At 43.0% G+C, this 16,684-nt stretch overlaps 3 protein-coding genes across 3 annotated transcripts; all 3 read left to right on the top strand.

Moving 5' to 3' along the window:
• The first annotated feature begins 307 nt into the window (after positions 1-307).
• Positions 308-2,874, top strand: LOC139407826 (myc target 1a). The gene is made up of 2 exons (XM_071151692.1): positions 308-599; positions 1,771-2,874. The coding sequence occupies exons 1-2, from the start codon at positions 545-547 to the stop codon at positions 2,319-2,321; spliced, it is 606 nt and encodes a 201-aa protein (XP_071007793.1). The 5' UTR covers positions 308-544; the 3' UTR covers positions 2,322-2,874.
• Positions 2,875-3,930: 1,056 nt separating this feature from the next.
• LOC139407235 (serine active site containing 1) lies at positions 3,931-12,766 on the top strand. Its single transcript, XM_071150826.1, has 17 exons — positions 3,931-4,057; positions 4,654-4,754; positions 4,921-4,957; positions 5,090-5,232; positions 5,974-6,063; positions 6,890-7,021; positions 7,121-7,242; positions 7,347-7,475; positions 7,558-7,671; positions 7,909-8,071; positions 8,376-8,526; positions 10,383-10,524; positions 10,720-10,820; positions 10,929-11,026; positions 11,110-11,292; positions 11,457-11,600; positions 11,761-12,766. Exons 2-17 carry the CDS (start codon positions 4,661-4,663, stop codon positions 11,895-11,897), a joined length of 1,980 nt encoding a protein of 659 aa, XP_071006927.1. The 5' UTR covers positions 3,931-4,057; positions 4,654-4,660; the 3' UTR covers positions 11,898-12,766.
• A 2,580-nt stretch (positions 12,767-15,346) lies between these two features.
• On the top strand, positions 15,347-16,650 carry LOC139407234 (general transcription factor IIH, polypeptide 5). The gene is made up of 3 exons (XM_071150825.1): positions 15,347-15,423; positions 15,792-15,861; positions 16,039-16,650. Exons 2-3 carry the CDS (start codon positions 15,827-15,829, stop codon positions 16,217-16,219), a joined length of 216 nt encoding a protein of 71 aa, XP_071006926.1. The 5' UTR covers positions 15,347-15,423; positions 15,792-15,826; the 3' UTR covers positions 16,220-16,650.
• The last annotated feature ends 34 nt before the right edge of the window (positions 16,651-16,684 follow it).

Raw genomic sequence — 16,684 nt, 5'->3', positions numbered from 1 at the left:
GGAAATGTGACAGTGAAGTTTTCCGCTTCCACAAACAAGAGAGCAGCCAGCCCAGTTTTGGATGGAATCCTGTGTGGCTGAGTTCCTCTGGGCTGACCTCTCTCACTCTGAGAGAGAGAGAGAGAGAGAGAGCGAGAGAGAGAGAGAGAGGGAAAGAGAGAGAGAGAGAGAGAGAGAGAGAGAGAGAGAGAGAGAGAGAGAGGGAAAGAGAGAGAGAGAGAGAGAGAGAGAGAGAGCGAGAGAGAGAGAGAGAGGGAAAGAGAGAGAGAGAGAGAGAGAGAGAGAGAGAGAGAGAGAGAGAGCGAGAGAGAGGGAAAGCGACGCAAAGTGAGAAAGTGAGGGAAGAAAGAAAAGAAGCAGGGAAAGGGAAGGAGGGAGAGAGAAGGAAGGGATAGAGAGGGACAGACAGAGAGTGAGTGATAGAAGAGGAAGAGTGAAGGAGGGATAGGCAGGAGGAAGAAAGAGAGAGACGTGAGGAAGCCAAGGAGAGCTACTGGATGCATAACATTCCCTCATCTTCTTCTCTGACAGTGCAGAGAAAGTTATGGCCGAAAACAACACCAATCTCTTTCTGGAAATACTTCAGTCATTTGATGTTGGTGAGTTTTTTCAACTCTCTCTCTCAATTCAATTTCAATTTAAGGGGATGTATTGGCATGGGAAACATATGTTTACCTTGCCAAAAAGCAAGTGAAATAGATAACAAACAGAAGTGAAATAAACAATAAAAAATGAACAGTAAACATTACACTCACAAAAGTTCCAAAAGAAAACATTTCAAAATGTCATATTATGTCTCTCACTCTCTCAGCTGCTACTCTGCTCCTCTGTTGTGGTTTCTCTGTTGGCACTTCTCTGTTTTCACTGGAATGTATAGGTTTAATGATGATGAGAGTACTTGAATATTTTGTCAGGAAAATAAAACATGCATTCAAAACGGCATTTATCAGACCTGACAGACTAGTATTTAGACGCAAGGCAAGAACAGACCCATAAAATCAGCAATATTGCAAAGCTTCCTCTTGGTTAGTGTTTTTTCCTCCTTCCTCCCAAATGTCATTTCCATATGACTTCTTGTCTGCTTTTCCCTTTTCCAACAGAAGACAATGAAAAACTATGTAGAGGCAGCAGAGTACTTTTACACTTCATAAGACCTAACTGTATCCAAAGGCAATGGATTTGTTTTAGCTGGCAGTGGTCCACTGGGATTTGTCCTCTGTTCCTTTCTCTCTTTTCAGAGAGACACATATGGTGACCATAGTGTCTCGGGGAGCAAGTCAAAGACAACAAAATGTTGATCTTTATTTTGTGGGAAGGAGATGTAATCAGTTTTGTGTCTGTGGAGGACTTGGTCTCATAGTCACCATAGAGGAAGGACTGTGATTATTTGGTTGTGGTGTGCCATTTTAGCAGAGTTCTATTAGTTCATCATCATAACAACGTTGTTGATTTTAGGATAGTGACTTGTTGTGGGCTTGGCAGTACATATTTGGGCTGGTTCCAGATTGAAACCGTTCCCTCCACAGACTATAAACCACTTAACTTTTACTATTACTTTACTTTACAGTTTTAGTTTTTTAGTGTGGCAAATGTTTTTTTTTTTTTACATGCATGAAGGTATCTATTGAATGTCCAATGATGATGCTAGATGATAATGAGTTTTGAACAGGCCTTTTCATATACATCTCTTTGGTGTCCAAAAACTCTTACTCTATGTCTCCCTCAAACCAAGATATAACGAATGGCCCCTTCCCTCTCTTTCATTCCCAGTCTCCCTGATCATAGCTTTCTGTGTGTCCATTGCGGTGGGAATCCTATTGGGGGTGCTGGTCTATGTTGTCCTGACCTGGATGTCCCGTCGCAGGGCCGGCTCGGGCAGTATCACCCGCCGGCCACCTCGCCCGTCCCGCACCTCCCCGCGCACCCGGCCTGGCTTCAATCGCAACAGCAGCTACGACCGGCGGAGCAACAACAGCCTGGTTAGCGCTGCCTTCAGCTTCCACCGCCAGGCCTCCTCCCCAGACCAGGCTGACCCTTTGGGTCGCAAACCCAGCTTCAGGGCGTCCACCTTTCACCCACTCCTCCAGTGCAGCCAGATCGCCCGGGAAGCTGAGGAGGGGAGCCAGACCACGTTGCCTCGCACTCCAACCCTGACCACTTCAGCTGGGTCAGCCCACCAAACCGCAGCCCAGGCTGCTGCCACCCCACCCAGGCCCGAGTTGTTCTGGAGCAGTAGTAGTCTGAGGGGGTTCCATGCCACACAGACCCCACCTCCTGCTTATGAGAGCATTATAAGGGCCTACCAGGAGACCTGCACCTGAGGAGGGGATGGATGTGTCCAGCCTGATAGTGGACTTACTGAGCCCAGGGTTGTCAATGGGTTTTCACAACAACTGGATATGTTTGACTTGAGGGGAAATAAATAGCCCTAATGCTAATATATGTTTCTATGTGTGTGTGTGTGTGTGTGTGTGTGTGTGTGTGAGTGTGTGTGTGTCAGCTGTTTATTACTGTGTGTTTGTGAGCAAGAAAGAGATGTTTATTTTCAGATGAGACAGAGTATTTGTTGTACATGTGTGAATGTATGTGTGAATGTGTGTGTGTCTAATGAGATTTATAAGATTGAGAACTCATGTTGATTTCCATCATGTACCAACCCAATCCACCCATGTAACTGGACTACTTTCTATTTGTGAGCTTGGACATGCAAAACTATATCGATAAACAATGTTTGCATGATCCAATGAGGGTTCCTCTCCAAGGTAATCTGCAAAATGTGTGTATGATTGTCATGGATCTGATTTATAAAATGGTCACTGTTTTGGTTGGAATTTACTGGACACAGATCACAACTTAACACAATAAAATTCTGAAAGAAATGGTAACGGGCTGTGTTCTGAGTATGAAACGTAATATCATCTGTACCAGAAACTTGTTATTTATGCCCTTATTTGGTGCCACTGCTATCCAGTGTCCAGTCTATAGGTTACACTTTTCTGGTGGGCAAAATGACAGATCTCTCACTGACTCCCTCTCACTGTTTCCTGAGGAATGCATTATTTCACTGGGCTGAAATGTAAGAGGTCAGGGCTTTAGGTGCCCAGTTATACAACGGCCAAAGAGACAGTCTACCACAGAAAAAGCATGATTACATTTCTTCAGCCCCATCCCTCATTAATTTACTAAAAAAGTGGTGGGGTAGTGGCTTTATTGATATTTGAATCCCAGATTGCCCATTTAAAGTGTAGGCCATCATTGTAAATAAGAATTTGTTCTTCAGTGACTTGCTTAGTTAAGTAAAGGTTCAATTCAAAGAAGAAAAAACACTTAAATTAGTGGATATTGACCAGCCACAGGAGGTTGGTGGCACATTCATTGCTGAGAACGGGCTCGGCTCGTGGTAATGACTGGAGCAAAATCAGTGGAATGGTATCAAATACATCAAACACATCATGGTTTCCAGGTGTTTGATGCCATTCCATTTGTTCCATTCCGACTATTATTATGAGCCGTCCTGCCCTCAGCAGCCTCCACTGTGACAGACCAGCAGAAGAATATTTAAGTTTAGGCATAGGGGTCCAAATAAATGGGTGACTTCCAGAGTGGCATCAACTTCGGGACACACACACACACACACACACACACACACACACACACGGGACTTGAATGATGCAATTCATGTTACACTTTTAAATAACAAAACTGGCATTACATTAAAATGAACAAATTCCCCCTGTCATTTTACTAAATATAAACCTCAGAAACAGTTTAACACTGCATTTGGGAGGTATTTAATATTTTACATGCGTCAAGTTTGCACGTGTCATATAATTAGGCACTCTCTTCATTATTTGGTTTAATCGTGTTTAATGAGCATTACGGTAGTTGGAGATCTGGAAAGAAATGTTTTATGCTTTGAGGTACTACGGTAAGTGACGTTTGTTACATGAGACTGGCGCAGTTTATTTTTTCACAACACAGCTGACAGGTTGGGGTTGTTGGAGAGGAAGCTCTCTATTAGCCCTTCAAAATACAGAAATTAAATCTTCGAAATAAGGTAAATTTGTATCATGTCTAGCAAACTACACCCATCACTTCAAGCCTGGTTACAAGTCTTACAATCTCATGTTTGTCTGTTACGCTACGTTAGCTAACTTCAGCTGTATAATTAACGTTACATTTTCCCAAGTTTTTTAGCTAGCTGGCTAGTTACTGTAGGTACACGTGACCCAAGTTGATCCGATAGCTCAATCATATCACAGACTGGATGTTTGTCTAATCAAAAAACTACCCATCGGCAAAATAAATGGTTGATCTTTCTAATGGGAACATTGCATTGGCTGGCTAGCAAGCTAACGTTAGCTAGTTTCATGTTAAAGTTGCCTACCAGAGCCAGGCACCTTGACTTGTCTATGATAGCTAGCTAGCTAACTAGACAACGGTAGCTTGCTGGCTAACCTGTCATGTACTTTGCGCCACGAGGCTATCACAACATCTAAACTGAAACTATGAATACATACATCAATGTAACTTTCACATACATGGATAAGGCTATTCAGGGTACTGTAGTTTAGTTTCTCTCAGCCATTTGCGGTAATAGTGCTGAAGCTATGTTTACTGGCTCTTTTGATGTCTCTGGGTGAATGTGTGTAGATAGAGGATGTCTGTGGCTGCACTCCGTCTGATACGCTGCAGGAGGCTGAGCAGCACCTCTGGCCCTGGTGTGAAGAAGGTGCTGCCGTGGAGGGACATCAGTATGTTATGGGACTGTGCTGTCCCCCTTCACAATCCACACTCAATAAGGAAATATGATCACTTATCAAATAGCTGATACACCCACATAATGTGTAATCATCTTGAATTCTTTAATATCCTTAGTTATTAAAAAAATAACATATTTGTCTTGTGTTTTGATTTCAGGGAAAATTGCAAAGATGACCGGAGCTGTCATATTGGGGTAGGTGAAGATAACCACTTCACATATAAACACTCAGCCATACTAAGTTATTTTAGTTTGGGTTCATTGGGTATGGAGACCTATCTGCTCTAACTACTGTATATCTTGTCTATGGCTTCATCCCTCTCTCAGGGGTTGCATGTTTATCACATACGAGGTGGTTTCCTTGAACAAGGCGGTACGCATCGACACGCAGGCCATTCAGCAGGAAAAGCTCAAGTCCTACATCTACCTGTCAGCCACACCCTCTAAAGAGCAGGAGAACCTTGGCACAGGTACAGTATGTAATTTACCTCACCTTTGCTTTGTGACAAGGCATCGTCATGTGCTCTCTGATAAAAATAGTTATCAGTACATACATGATATTCCACATAGGGAATGCTGGGACTGCTTTTTCTCTCCTCTATCTGGTTTACAACCCAAAATGGAGGGTTTTTTGGAACACATTTGAATTCAAATCAAATGAATTTATATAGCCCTTCTTACATCAGCTGATATCTCAACGTGCTGTACAGAAATCCCCAAGACTTCCTCAATAGTCTACCCAACAAAAGGCATGTTGTCACAGAAAATATTTTGGCTGAGTTTTCATTTATGAGGAGTTGTTGATGGGGTTTCTGCCAGGTCCAGGTGTCCAGCGACGACAGTCTTCCTTCCTCCCTCCCTCTGCTCTCCCTCCTGGGTACTGTAGCTCAGCCTGTCTGGTCCCTGCTCTCACTTCCACTGGTCAAGGCTGCTGTGAATGAAAACAGACCGTCCAGCCAAGACTGATAGGAAACGGTTTAGAGAAGCAGTAAACAGAAGCAAGCAACGACTGTCATTTTATAACCAGATTTACAGACTAAGAGCCTATTGTTTGGTCAATTTTACTAGAAAATGTGCTGGTAGATCAACCAGAGGTCCAGCCTGGAGCAGCATACATTTACAGCTTGGTACATAGTTCATTTGAGGTGTTAAAATACTGTGTTATAACATGTTAATTATTGATCGTAACCAAACCCATGTATCTGTTTCAGGGCTCACATATAAGGCCAGGAGAGAACTTCATAAAGCAGCAAGGAGGTTTCTGGAAGTTTCCTCAAGGATTCTTCTGAGGCCTCTGGATGGTGAGAAAGATCCACTGAAAGTAGTTTCCTCCTACACAGCACTAAATTCACAACTGCAGTATTGTTTTTGTAATTTTTAAAATGTTTACTAAAGCTACAGCTGCATTTAGAAACCTACACACAATACTTTAGTTGTTGTATCACATGAATTTCAACTTCCTATTCTGCTAGTACTGGAAAGCAGAAGTCAGTGTTGTGATAGAGACATTAGAGTTCATCCTCCAAGCCTCGGGTAAAGCTCAGTTGGGGTATTTCAGACACACACGGATGGACGTCAGTAGGTTTGTTATTGAGACGTGTTAACTTCAGGAAACACCTGCCCTTCACTTCCTGGGTTTGAATGAAAGCTTTAGTGTGTGTCTTCATTCATGTACTTTTGTGTGTATTCTTATGCTTGAGTCATCATCAGTCACAGGTGTGGACTGAACCCCCCCCACCCCTCCTTAATGCTTTATAATGTGACAGACATTATGTAATTCAATTGTACAATGGGGATTGTACTACAGATTCTGCGTAGATTGTACATTCAAAACGGTTCTAACGTTAACCTTTTCTGACCTTACTGTTTGACACTTGATAGCTGCCCCGGCTGCCCGGCCGATGATAACAGCAGGTCTGCAGTCTCATTGCTGTAGTACAGTAGTAGAATAATGATTGATGGTATTAGGTGGTAGATTGTCTTTGTTTGTACTGTAGATGATATTGGACCCTTGGTAGTTTAGGTGTAGTTCTTAAATGTATTTCAAATTAAATATATTATGTAAGAAATGCTTGTAAAAATATCCATATTTTCATCATAAAAGTCTAAATTGTAACTGTGTGTCAGAGCACCTGAGTCATATGGATGCGGACCCCCATGAGGTGGCGCTGTGGGTCCTGTTGAAGAGGGCTTGTTCAGCCAATAGGACCAGCAGACTGTCAGCTGTACAGGAGCTGGCCCAGAACCACCACTGGCATGGTGAGACATCACCACTTTCAACCTGTAAATGTGAAATGTGTACTAGTGAACGGTGATAGTGTTTGATAGGGATTGGTCCGTTACCCCTGTCCATCACAGACTACCAGTACCAGACAGCTGCGCAGGCTATAGACCAGAGGACGGCATTGGGTCTGGCCCGCACCTCTCAAGTGGACCAACGCTTCTTCCTGACCCCGCCTGTCCTGCCTTGGGTGGAAGATGTAGGTATCTGTCACCGATGGGGATTAAAATGATTGTGTATCAAATTTTATGAATGTTCTGTGTATGTTTTAATGTGAGTGTGTTTGTTTGGCCCTCTGCTTAGAGGTTGTCTGTAGAAGACGGTCTGAGGCAGCTGCTGGCATCTCTCCCCCAGTCTGAGGTGGACCAGTGTGTCCAGTACTTCACCTCACTTGCCCTGAGGGAGAGTACCCAGTCCCTGGCTGCACAGAGGGTAAGAGATGCTCACACACATATTTAGACATATACTCACTCAAACACAATGTTAGGTAGATAACTGGATCTCTCTGTTTTAGGGGGGTCTGTGGTGTTTTGGTGGGAATGGACTGCCCTATGCCCAAAGCCTCACTTCTGTCCCCTCTGAGAAGGTTGAGTCCTTCTGTCTACAGGCTCTAGTGCAGCACTCCAAGGTTATGTAACATTTTGCTTTAACCACCTGTAACTCAAGTATACATTTTGTCAAGGGACTTTTGAAAAACATTGTTAGCCTTTATTGTCTAGATGCATGAACATCTTTTTCATCATACCTTGTAACTCACCATAACAGACCCTCAAGGTTTTCATATCATAGTGTCAACGACTGTATCCTATCAGGGGATTTTAAGAGCATATAAATACATTCTAACACCTGTATGTCTGTTCTCCAGGTCCAGAGTCACTGCGACCACATCGTGGCCAACGGGGGCCTGCAGCTCCTTCAGAGGGTCTACCAGCTCCGCAGAGACTCCCCGAAGATCCAGAGAAACATTGTACGCATCATCGGCAACCTGGCTCTCAACGACAGCGTGCACCAAGCCATAGTACAGTCAGGTGGGTGCTAGCTCTCCCCTCAGTGTGTCAGGTGAGTGCGAGTTATCCTCTGTGTGTCAGGTAGGTGCTGTGTTAGGTGGGTCGAGCCTTCTGATCAGTGTGTCAGGCGGGTGCTAGCTCTCCGCTCAGTGTGTCAGGCGGGTGCTAGCTCTCCGCTCAGTGTGTCAGGCGGGTGCTAGCTCTCCGCTCAGTGTGTCAGGCGGGTGCTAGCTCTCCGCTCAGTGTGTCAGGCGGGTGGATTTTGTTCTATCGGATTTTGTTCTGTTACTAGTTCCATCATATGTGATGTTCTGTTACCATGCAGGTTGGGTGCCAGTGCTAGCAGAGATGATGCAGTCTCCACACATCATACAGGCGTCCCATGCTGCTCGGGCTCTGGCCAACCTGGACAGGGAGACAGTCAAGGAGAAGTACCAGGATGGAGTCTACGTGTTACATCCCCAGTGCCGAACCAGGTACACATCATTCATCATGACTAAGAATGTTTCCATCCACAGTTTATGTGAGTAAAGTCATACCGCTTAAAAAAAAATTAAAGACACGACAGCTATGATGGAATCAGGAAGTTTTGGTACAATTTTATGAATGCAGACAAATAATTTGTTTGTTCAACATGGTAGGATCTTTTTGTGTCTGTAAAATGTATTATGCAAGAAATGAAGGTGAAAACGCCTTTATGCTCAAATATTGATATAATAACCATCATATCGAAGTAAACTTGGCATCAAGCATAATACACTATATATACAAAAGTATGTGTGTGGATTCGGCTATTTCAGCCACACTCGTTGCTGACAGGTGTATAAAATCGAGCACGCAGCCATGCAATCATTGTCAGTAGAATGGCCTTACTGAAGAGCTCAGTGACTTTCAACGTGGCACCATCATAGGATGCCATCTTTCCAACAGGTCAGTTCATCACATTTCTGCCCTGCAAGAGCTGCCCCGGTCAACTGTAAGTGCTGTTATTGTGAAGTGGAAAGGCCACACAAGGTTCACAGAGCGGGACCGTTGAGTGCTGAAGTACACTGCACGTAAAAAATCGTCTGTCCTCAGGTTGCAACACTCACTACCGTGTTCCAAACTGATTCTGGAAGCAACGTCTGCACAATACCTTTTCGTCTGTAGCTTCATTTCCATAGCAAAGCATCCGCACACAAGACTAAGATCACCATGCTCAATTCCAAGCGTAGTCTGGAGTGGTGTAATGTTTGCTGCCATTGGACTCTGGAGCAGTGGAAATGCGTTCTCTGGAGCGATGAATCATGTTTCACCATCTGGCAGTCTTACGGACAAATCTGTATTTGGCGGATACCAGGAGAACGCTACCTGCCCCAATGCATAGTGCCAACTGTACAGTTTGGTGGAGGAGGAATAATGGTCTGGAGCTGTTTTTCATGTTTAAGGCTAGGCCCCTTAGTTCCAGTGAAGGGAAATCTTAATGCTACAGCATACAATAACATTCTAGACGATTCTGTGCTTCCAACAATGTGCCAACAGTTTGGGGAAGGCCCTTTCCTGTTTCAGCATGACAATGCCCCTGTGCACAAAGTGAGGGGGCAAATGTTTTGTCGAGATGGATGTGGAAGATCTTTTTTTTTGTATTTAAAAAAAATGAAAACCCCTTTTTCTCCCCAATTTCGTTGTATCCAATTGGTAGTTACAGTCTTGTCTTATCACTGCAACTCCTGTATGGACTCGGGAGAGGGAAAGGTCGAGAGCCGTGCGTCCTCTGAAACACAACCCAACCAAGCCGCACTGCTTCTTGACACAATGCCCACTTAACCTGGAAGCCAGACGCACCAATGTGTTGGAGGAAACGCAGCCCGGCCTGCCACAAGGAGTCGCTAGAGCACAATGAGGCAAGGAAATTCCGGCCGGCCAAACCCTCTCCTAACCTGGACGACGCTGGGCCAATTGTGCACCGCCCCATGGGTCTCCCGGTCGCGGCCGGCTGTGACACAGCTTGTGATCGAACCCAGGTCTGTAGTGACGCCTCGAGCACTGCGATGCTGTGCCTTAGACCGCTGTGCTAGTCGGGAGGTCACACGCACTGATTTTTATCTACAAAAAGAGACTCCCCACTGGTGGGAAAATTTGCAAATCAAATTTTATTTGTCACATGCACCGAATTCAACAGGTGTAGTAGCCCTTACAGTGAAATGCTTACTTACATTTTCTTTATGCAGATTCTAGATTATTCGCATTAAACTGTCACCAATTTGATGGAAATCTAGCTACTGTCAAAGAATTCAAGGTACCATATTCACACAACCACTCCCTATTTGTTTTTTATGCATTCTGTCTCCAGCCAGCCAATCAAAGCGGATGTTCTCTTTGTACACGGGCTCCTGGGGGCGGCCTTTAAGACGTGGCGGCAGAAGGACTGTGACCCTACAGAGGAGGAGAAGGCAGCGGGTGTCAGCGAGGACTACACAGAGTGCTGGCCCAAGGTAAACCTGGTAGAGGGTGGTTTATTACGTGTCACTGTAATACTCATGACTTTACCACCAGATTGGAGAATATGTTGGCTTTGCTGATATAGTCACCGTAGCCAATGTAGAATGTATGTTTGAGTCATATGATGCTAAATCTGCTCACCAATGTCCTTTTTGACTGGTTCTTTCTCTCCCCTCCCCATTGGTCAGTCGTGGTTGGCTGCAGACTGCCCCAACCTGAGGGTTCTATCTGTGGAGTATGACACTCACCTAAGTGACTGGAGAGCCAAGTGTCCTGTTGAAAACCAGAGGTGTGTGTCTCTTCTTTCCTCTACTTCCTTAGTGTGACCATATTACTGTATCATTCAGACATTCTTGGTGACAACTCCACTGATACTGTTGTATGCCTGTGCCCTTAGGATGTCTCTGGCCTATAGGAGTCGAGAGCTGCTGAAGAAGCTAAAGTCTGCAGGAGTAGGAGACAGGCCTGTGGTCTGGGTTTCACATAGCATGGGAGGTAAGCTATCTTTCACTATTTAGCAAAAAATGGACAATGGACAAAAACCTGTTAGGAAATTATAGAGAATTCAAAACTAACAGGTTTGCTGGTGAAGAAGATGCTGCTGGATGCGTCGAGGGACCCAGACATGAAAGAACTGATGAAGAACACCAAGGGTGTCATGTTCTACAGTGTGCCCCACCATGGCACCTTCATGGCAGAGTACTCTGTCAACGTCAGATACCTCCTCTTCCCCTCCGTAGAGGTCCGGGAGCTCTGCAGAGGTATGGACAGAAGTAATTTGGGATTATTCTGGAGGTCAGGTTAGAGAGAACGATTCTTAACAGCAGTTTTAGATAGTAATAACCTCCCATTGCATCTGTGTTACAGATAACAAACATACTCCTGTTTATGGTGTTATTGCATCATTGTCCATACGTATTCCCAGACTCTCCAGCGCTGCGTGACCTGAATGTCAACTTCCTGAACATGGCCAAGGACAGGGAGTTCAATGTGCTGAGCTTTGCAGAGACGATGCCCACCACCATCGGCCCCATGATCAAGATACTGGTGGTTCCAACGCAGTCAGCAGGTAGGCCACTGTTATTTAATGCATTCTGTAGAACGTAGCCACAGGAGACCCATATCTAAAATGTATCTATGAATTCAGGTTTTTTCTTTCAATTCAAATTCTTGAACTTTTGAACTTCTTCCATTTGTATCTCTTAACTCTGAGACTACTCTGGTTTCAGATCTGGGCATTGGGGACCTGGTCCAGGTGGATGTGGATCACCTCAATATCTGCAAGCCTGAGAAGAAAGACTCGTTCCTCTACAAGCGCAGCCTACAGTTCATCCAGGATGCACTGAAGGGCTACACCAGCCACTGACATGTCAACAGCCGTTTTGATGCTTGAATTGGAAGACTAAAGAGTACTGGCGCACAGAACTGTCTCTTTGTTGCACATTTAAAGAAATGTGTTTACAAAAAAATATACATTTTATGTATGTATGAAGGATTTATGAAAACATATTAATTGGGTTTATTATAGAAAATGGTGCTCCACTTGTTCTCCAGCTAGATATCACCTAGCACTTATGAAGCAGATGAGTTTTATTTAAAGGATTTAAAAAATGATCTCGACCATGTTTACAGGTAGTTTAAAACTGTAAAAAAGACAGTATATTGACTTTTCTAGTTCTTCTTCCCCTTTGTCCTTGATCCTGGTCAAGTAGACATTTTAACATTTCATGTGTACTGCACTTACTGTACTTTAACCAAAAGACACTGTACTACCCTGCAACTCATTCATTGATTACACAGTATGAATTCGGGGCTTGAGTGGGTGTGCTTAAGGTCGACTTATTTTATTTCATTTTAGTTAACTTAAGAGCTGTAAGTGTATATATATATATATTAAAACTTAACGCATTGCCTTGTTACTGTATGTACCATACTGTATTATTTCCTCAAGCCTTACCTCAGATACACATTAAATCTTTTTAAGACTGGTTGATATGTGTATTTTGTTGAACTGGAACCTGGCCACGTGATGCTCACTAACTCCATTGTATTGCTAATTAAGACTTAACTTGTATTTATCAATGTAACAAGAAGTCATGCATATGGCTCATTTACATTTGAACTTTTGTTTTACTTGAAATGTAGTGTCAACAAATCCTGAGCATTGACAGACATGTCCATGTCAAATCAACTAAATGTGCAAAATAAAAAAGCAGTAATGGTAAGAAAATATATGTTATGCCATTGATGGCAGGTTTTGAACAATTGATTTGAATCATACGCTTTGAACTTTCACTCCACCTAACCCAGTGGTTCCCAAACTTTTTATAGTCCCCCGTACCCCTTCAAACATTCAACCTCCAGCTGCGTACGCAGTCTAGCGTCAGGGTCAGCGCACTCTCAAATGTTGTTTTTTGCCATCATTGTAAACCTGCCACACACACTACCTTTATTAAACATAAGAATAAGTGTGAGTTTTCGTCACAACCTGGCTCGTGGGAAGCGACAAAGAGCCCTTATAGGACCAGGGCACAAATAATAATATAATAATAATCAATCATTTTGCTCTTTAATTAGCCATTTTACATCACTTTATTTGTTAATCGGAAATTATGAATAACTCATCACAAGTTAATAACCCTGCAATGTTGGGTTGTATTGGAGAGAGTCACAGTCTTAAATCATTTTCCACACAGTCTGTGCCTGTATTTCGTTTCCATGCTAGTGAAGGCCGAGAATCCACTTACGGGTACGTGGTCGCAAAGGGCATCAGTGTCTAAACAGTGCGATTTGCCAAGAAGGAAACTCTTGAGCGCAGCCCAATCCAGAAATCTGGCAGTGGCTTCTGATAAAATTCATTTTTCACAGAACCGCTTGTTGCAATTTCGATGAGGCTCTCTTGTTCAGATATCGGTAAGTGGACTGGAGGCAGGGCATGGGAAAGTACTTATCGCACTATATCACGTTTGACATTGTCCGTAAGCTTGAGTTCATTTGCACACAAAAAAATCATACAATGATGGAAAGACCTGTGTGTTGTCCTTGTTAATGCAGACAGAGAAGAGCTCCAACTTCTTAACCATAACCTCAATTTTGTCCCGCACAGTGCATAGTTGGGCAGTCCCTGTAATCCTAGATTCAGATGATTCAGGCGAGAAAAAACATCACCCAGATAGGCCAGTCGTGTGAGAAACCATCATGCAAGTGGTCAGGCAAGTAAAAATGAAGGTCAGTAAAGAAAACTTGGGTATGCTCGTCTCTCAATTTAAAAAAAAACGTGTCAATACTTTCCCCCTTGATAACTAGCGCACTTCTTGCTCTATGTTGTGAAATCGTTCATGGTCGCTGCCCATATCATTGCATAGTGCAGAAAATACACGAGAGTTCAGGGGCCTTGCTTTAACAAAGTTAACCATTTTCACAGTAGTGTCCAAAACGTCTTTCATGCTGTCAGGCAGCAAAAAGCCTCTCGATGGATGCTGCAGTGTACCCAAGTGGCGTCGGGAGCAACTGCTTGCACGCGTGTTATCACTCCACTATGTCTCCTTGTCATGGCTTTTGCACCATCAGTACAGATACCAACACATCAACCACCAAGTCCATTTGATGTCACAAAGCTGTCCAGAACTTAAAAAATATAATATCCTGTTGTCCTGGTTTTCAGAAGAGGATGTCTTCCTTAATTGACCTCCAATAAACGTAACGGACATATACCAGGAGCTGTGCCAGGCCCACCACGTCTGTTGACTCATCCAGCTGTAACGAATAGAATTCACTGGCTTGTAGGTGAAGCAGTAATTGTTTCAAAACATCTGCATGTCACTGATGCGTCGTGAAACAGTGATGTTTGATGAAGCGACTGTCTGTATAGTTTTTTTTTGCCTTTCCCCCCAGCATTGTCCCAACCATAGCCCTTCTTATTAATGGTATCTGTTGCTTTTATACATGTCTTACTACTCAAAAGTCGTCTTAATTCGCGTTCAAAAAACGAATGTGGCTTATTTTTCAAATTGACATGTTTTGTTTCCAAATGTCTGCGCAAGAGTGAAGGTTTCATCAAGTTGTGAGATAGTACTTTTGCGCATATAACACACTGTGGCTGAGGAAACGCACTACTTCCAATATAAGTGAACCCCAAATCAATGTAGTTCTCATCATATTTTCTCATCGATGGTCCAACGTCCCTGTCTGTTGTTCGGTGCTTTCCCGGTTAAGGGGGCAGTAGCTCTTCTGCTGCATCAGATTCACAACTGGAGGTTGAATGTTTGAAGGTGTCCATGCTAGCTGGGCTAAAAACAAATGTAGAATTACTGATGTTAATCATTGGATGTGCTCGTGGAAGCAGAACTACCTGTCGTCGACAGGTGTAGTACTGCTGGTAGTAGCAGTACTAACGTTATCAGTAGAGCTGTATGTGTCTATGGACCCGTGCATTCGTTTTTTTAAACAATTTATCAATTTTCGAGCAAACTAAATGAGCAGCAGCTACGCTTGGATACATACCGGACCGTTAGTGGAATTCCTATGAGAGAGAAACGGTTACTGTGATTGGATGTTAATTATTTGACTAGGCTACCTGTATTTGACATTGTGTTGTCATTTCGATGAACACCAGATGGTTTAATGAAACGAGTGAAACGAGGTTGCTCAGGGGAGAAAAAATAATGGACTGTTTGAAAATGTGAAAAAATATATACATATATATATATATAAATATATATAAAAAATTTGTAAATCACATTTTCATTTTTGCATACCCCAGTTTGGGAATACCTGACCTAACCTTTATACCTCATCAGACACCATACATCCCACAATGCCTTTCGCGTTAAGGCATTTTATACTTGTTAACAACGCAGCCAGCCATCAACACTGTTGAGCAAACAAGCTCCGTAAGTACAGAATAATACACCGATTAGCTATTTATCGCCACAAAATGACAATCAGCAAAGAGCTGATCTATTCTAGCCTGAATTTTCGCAAATGAGCAGGCTTTGAGATTGTGACGGAAACATGTCAGACTGAGCATTTCGAAGTGTAGCAAACTAGGCTAACTAGCTATTCAGCAATGATGCTAATAACGCCAGCTAACGTTACCTAGTCCTTACTTTGCTCCTCTTTGTCTCACTTTAATATTAGTAAATTACCTCTGCAGTGAGAAGCTACAGTTCAGTTAATTACTTTTAGAATGTGTCATACGTCAAGGTGCATGTCACATTGTGTTGGTGTTCACGCCTATATTTTGTTTGCTTTTTTCCAGGTTTTGGAGACTGGTGTTTGGAATCTAACATTATCATGGTCAACGTACTAAAGGGTGTTCTTGTCGAGTGGTATGCATGCACAAAGCCTATCATATTTTATGATTATCAAACTGAAATCAATCAAGCTAATCACATGAATCATGCAGAAAATCCAGCCTGTCTGCTATACTGTACCAGCTATGATAATCAGATGTTTCAGGAAAAAATCACAGGTTTCATATCTTCTTTCCCCACTACTTGAAACAGTGACCCTGCCATGAAGCAGTTCCTACTGTACCTAGATGAGACATCTGCCCTGGGAAAAAAGTTTATCATCCAGGACCTTGACGACACCCATGTTTTCATTCTGGCTGAGGTGGTCCACATACTCCAGGAGAGAGTTGGGGAGCTGATGGATCAGAACTCCTTCCCCATCACTCAGAAATAAAGAAGGAAGTAGATGCTTCAGCAATATAACAAATGATATTCTTCACAAACATTGAACTGTCTGTTTGGGGATATTTGTTCAGTGAAATATTTGTATTTATAGGTATGATCCTTTATTCTGCATGCCAGCTGACCATGTTTTTTCCCCCAGTTATGTGGAGTAATTCAAGGAATTTATTTTTAAATAAGAAACGTTTATTTGTTTTTCATCCAAACTGGTGCAAATATAAGTTTTGTGTGTTGTCTTGATCATGCTTTAAAATGAGACTGGTGGTGATTAGCCTACACTGCAAACTTGCGAATGACCAGTGTTTAAGCCCACTTTAATTCACCTGTTTCTATGGTGTATATTCATAACTTTTGGATGGCTTAAATTAGATGTAATAAACTTTTGTACCTGTCTCAATTAGCTTTAAAATGTGTTTTATTATACATTTCCTTCACTCTTTTCTTGTCTATGATTATG

This window comes from Oncorhynchus clarkii, chromosome 4, assembly GCF_045791955.1.
Source record: "Oncorhynchus clarkii lewisi isolate Uvic-CL-2024 chromosome 4, UVic_Ocla_1.0, whole genome shotgun sequence".
NCBI lineage: Eukaryota > Metazoa > Chordata > Actinopteri > Salmoniformes > Salmonidae > Oncorhynchus > Oncorhynchus clarkii.
This window is presented reverse-complemented; position numbering and strand designations above follow the sequence as displayed.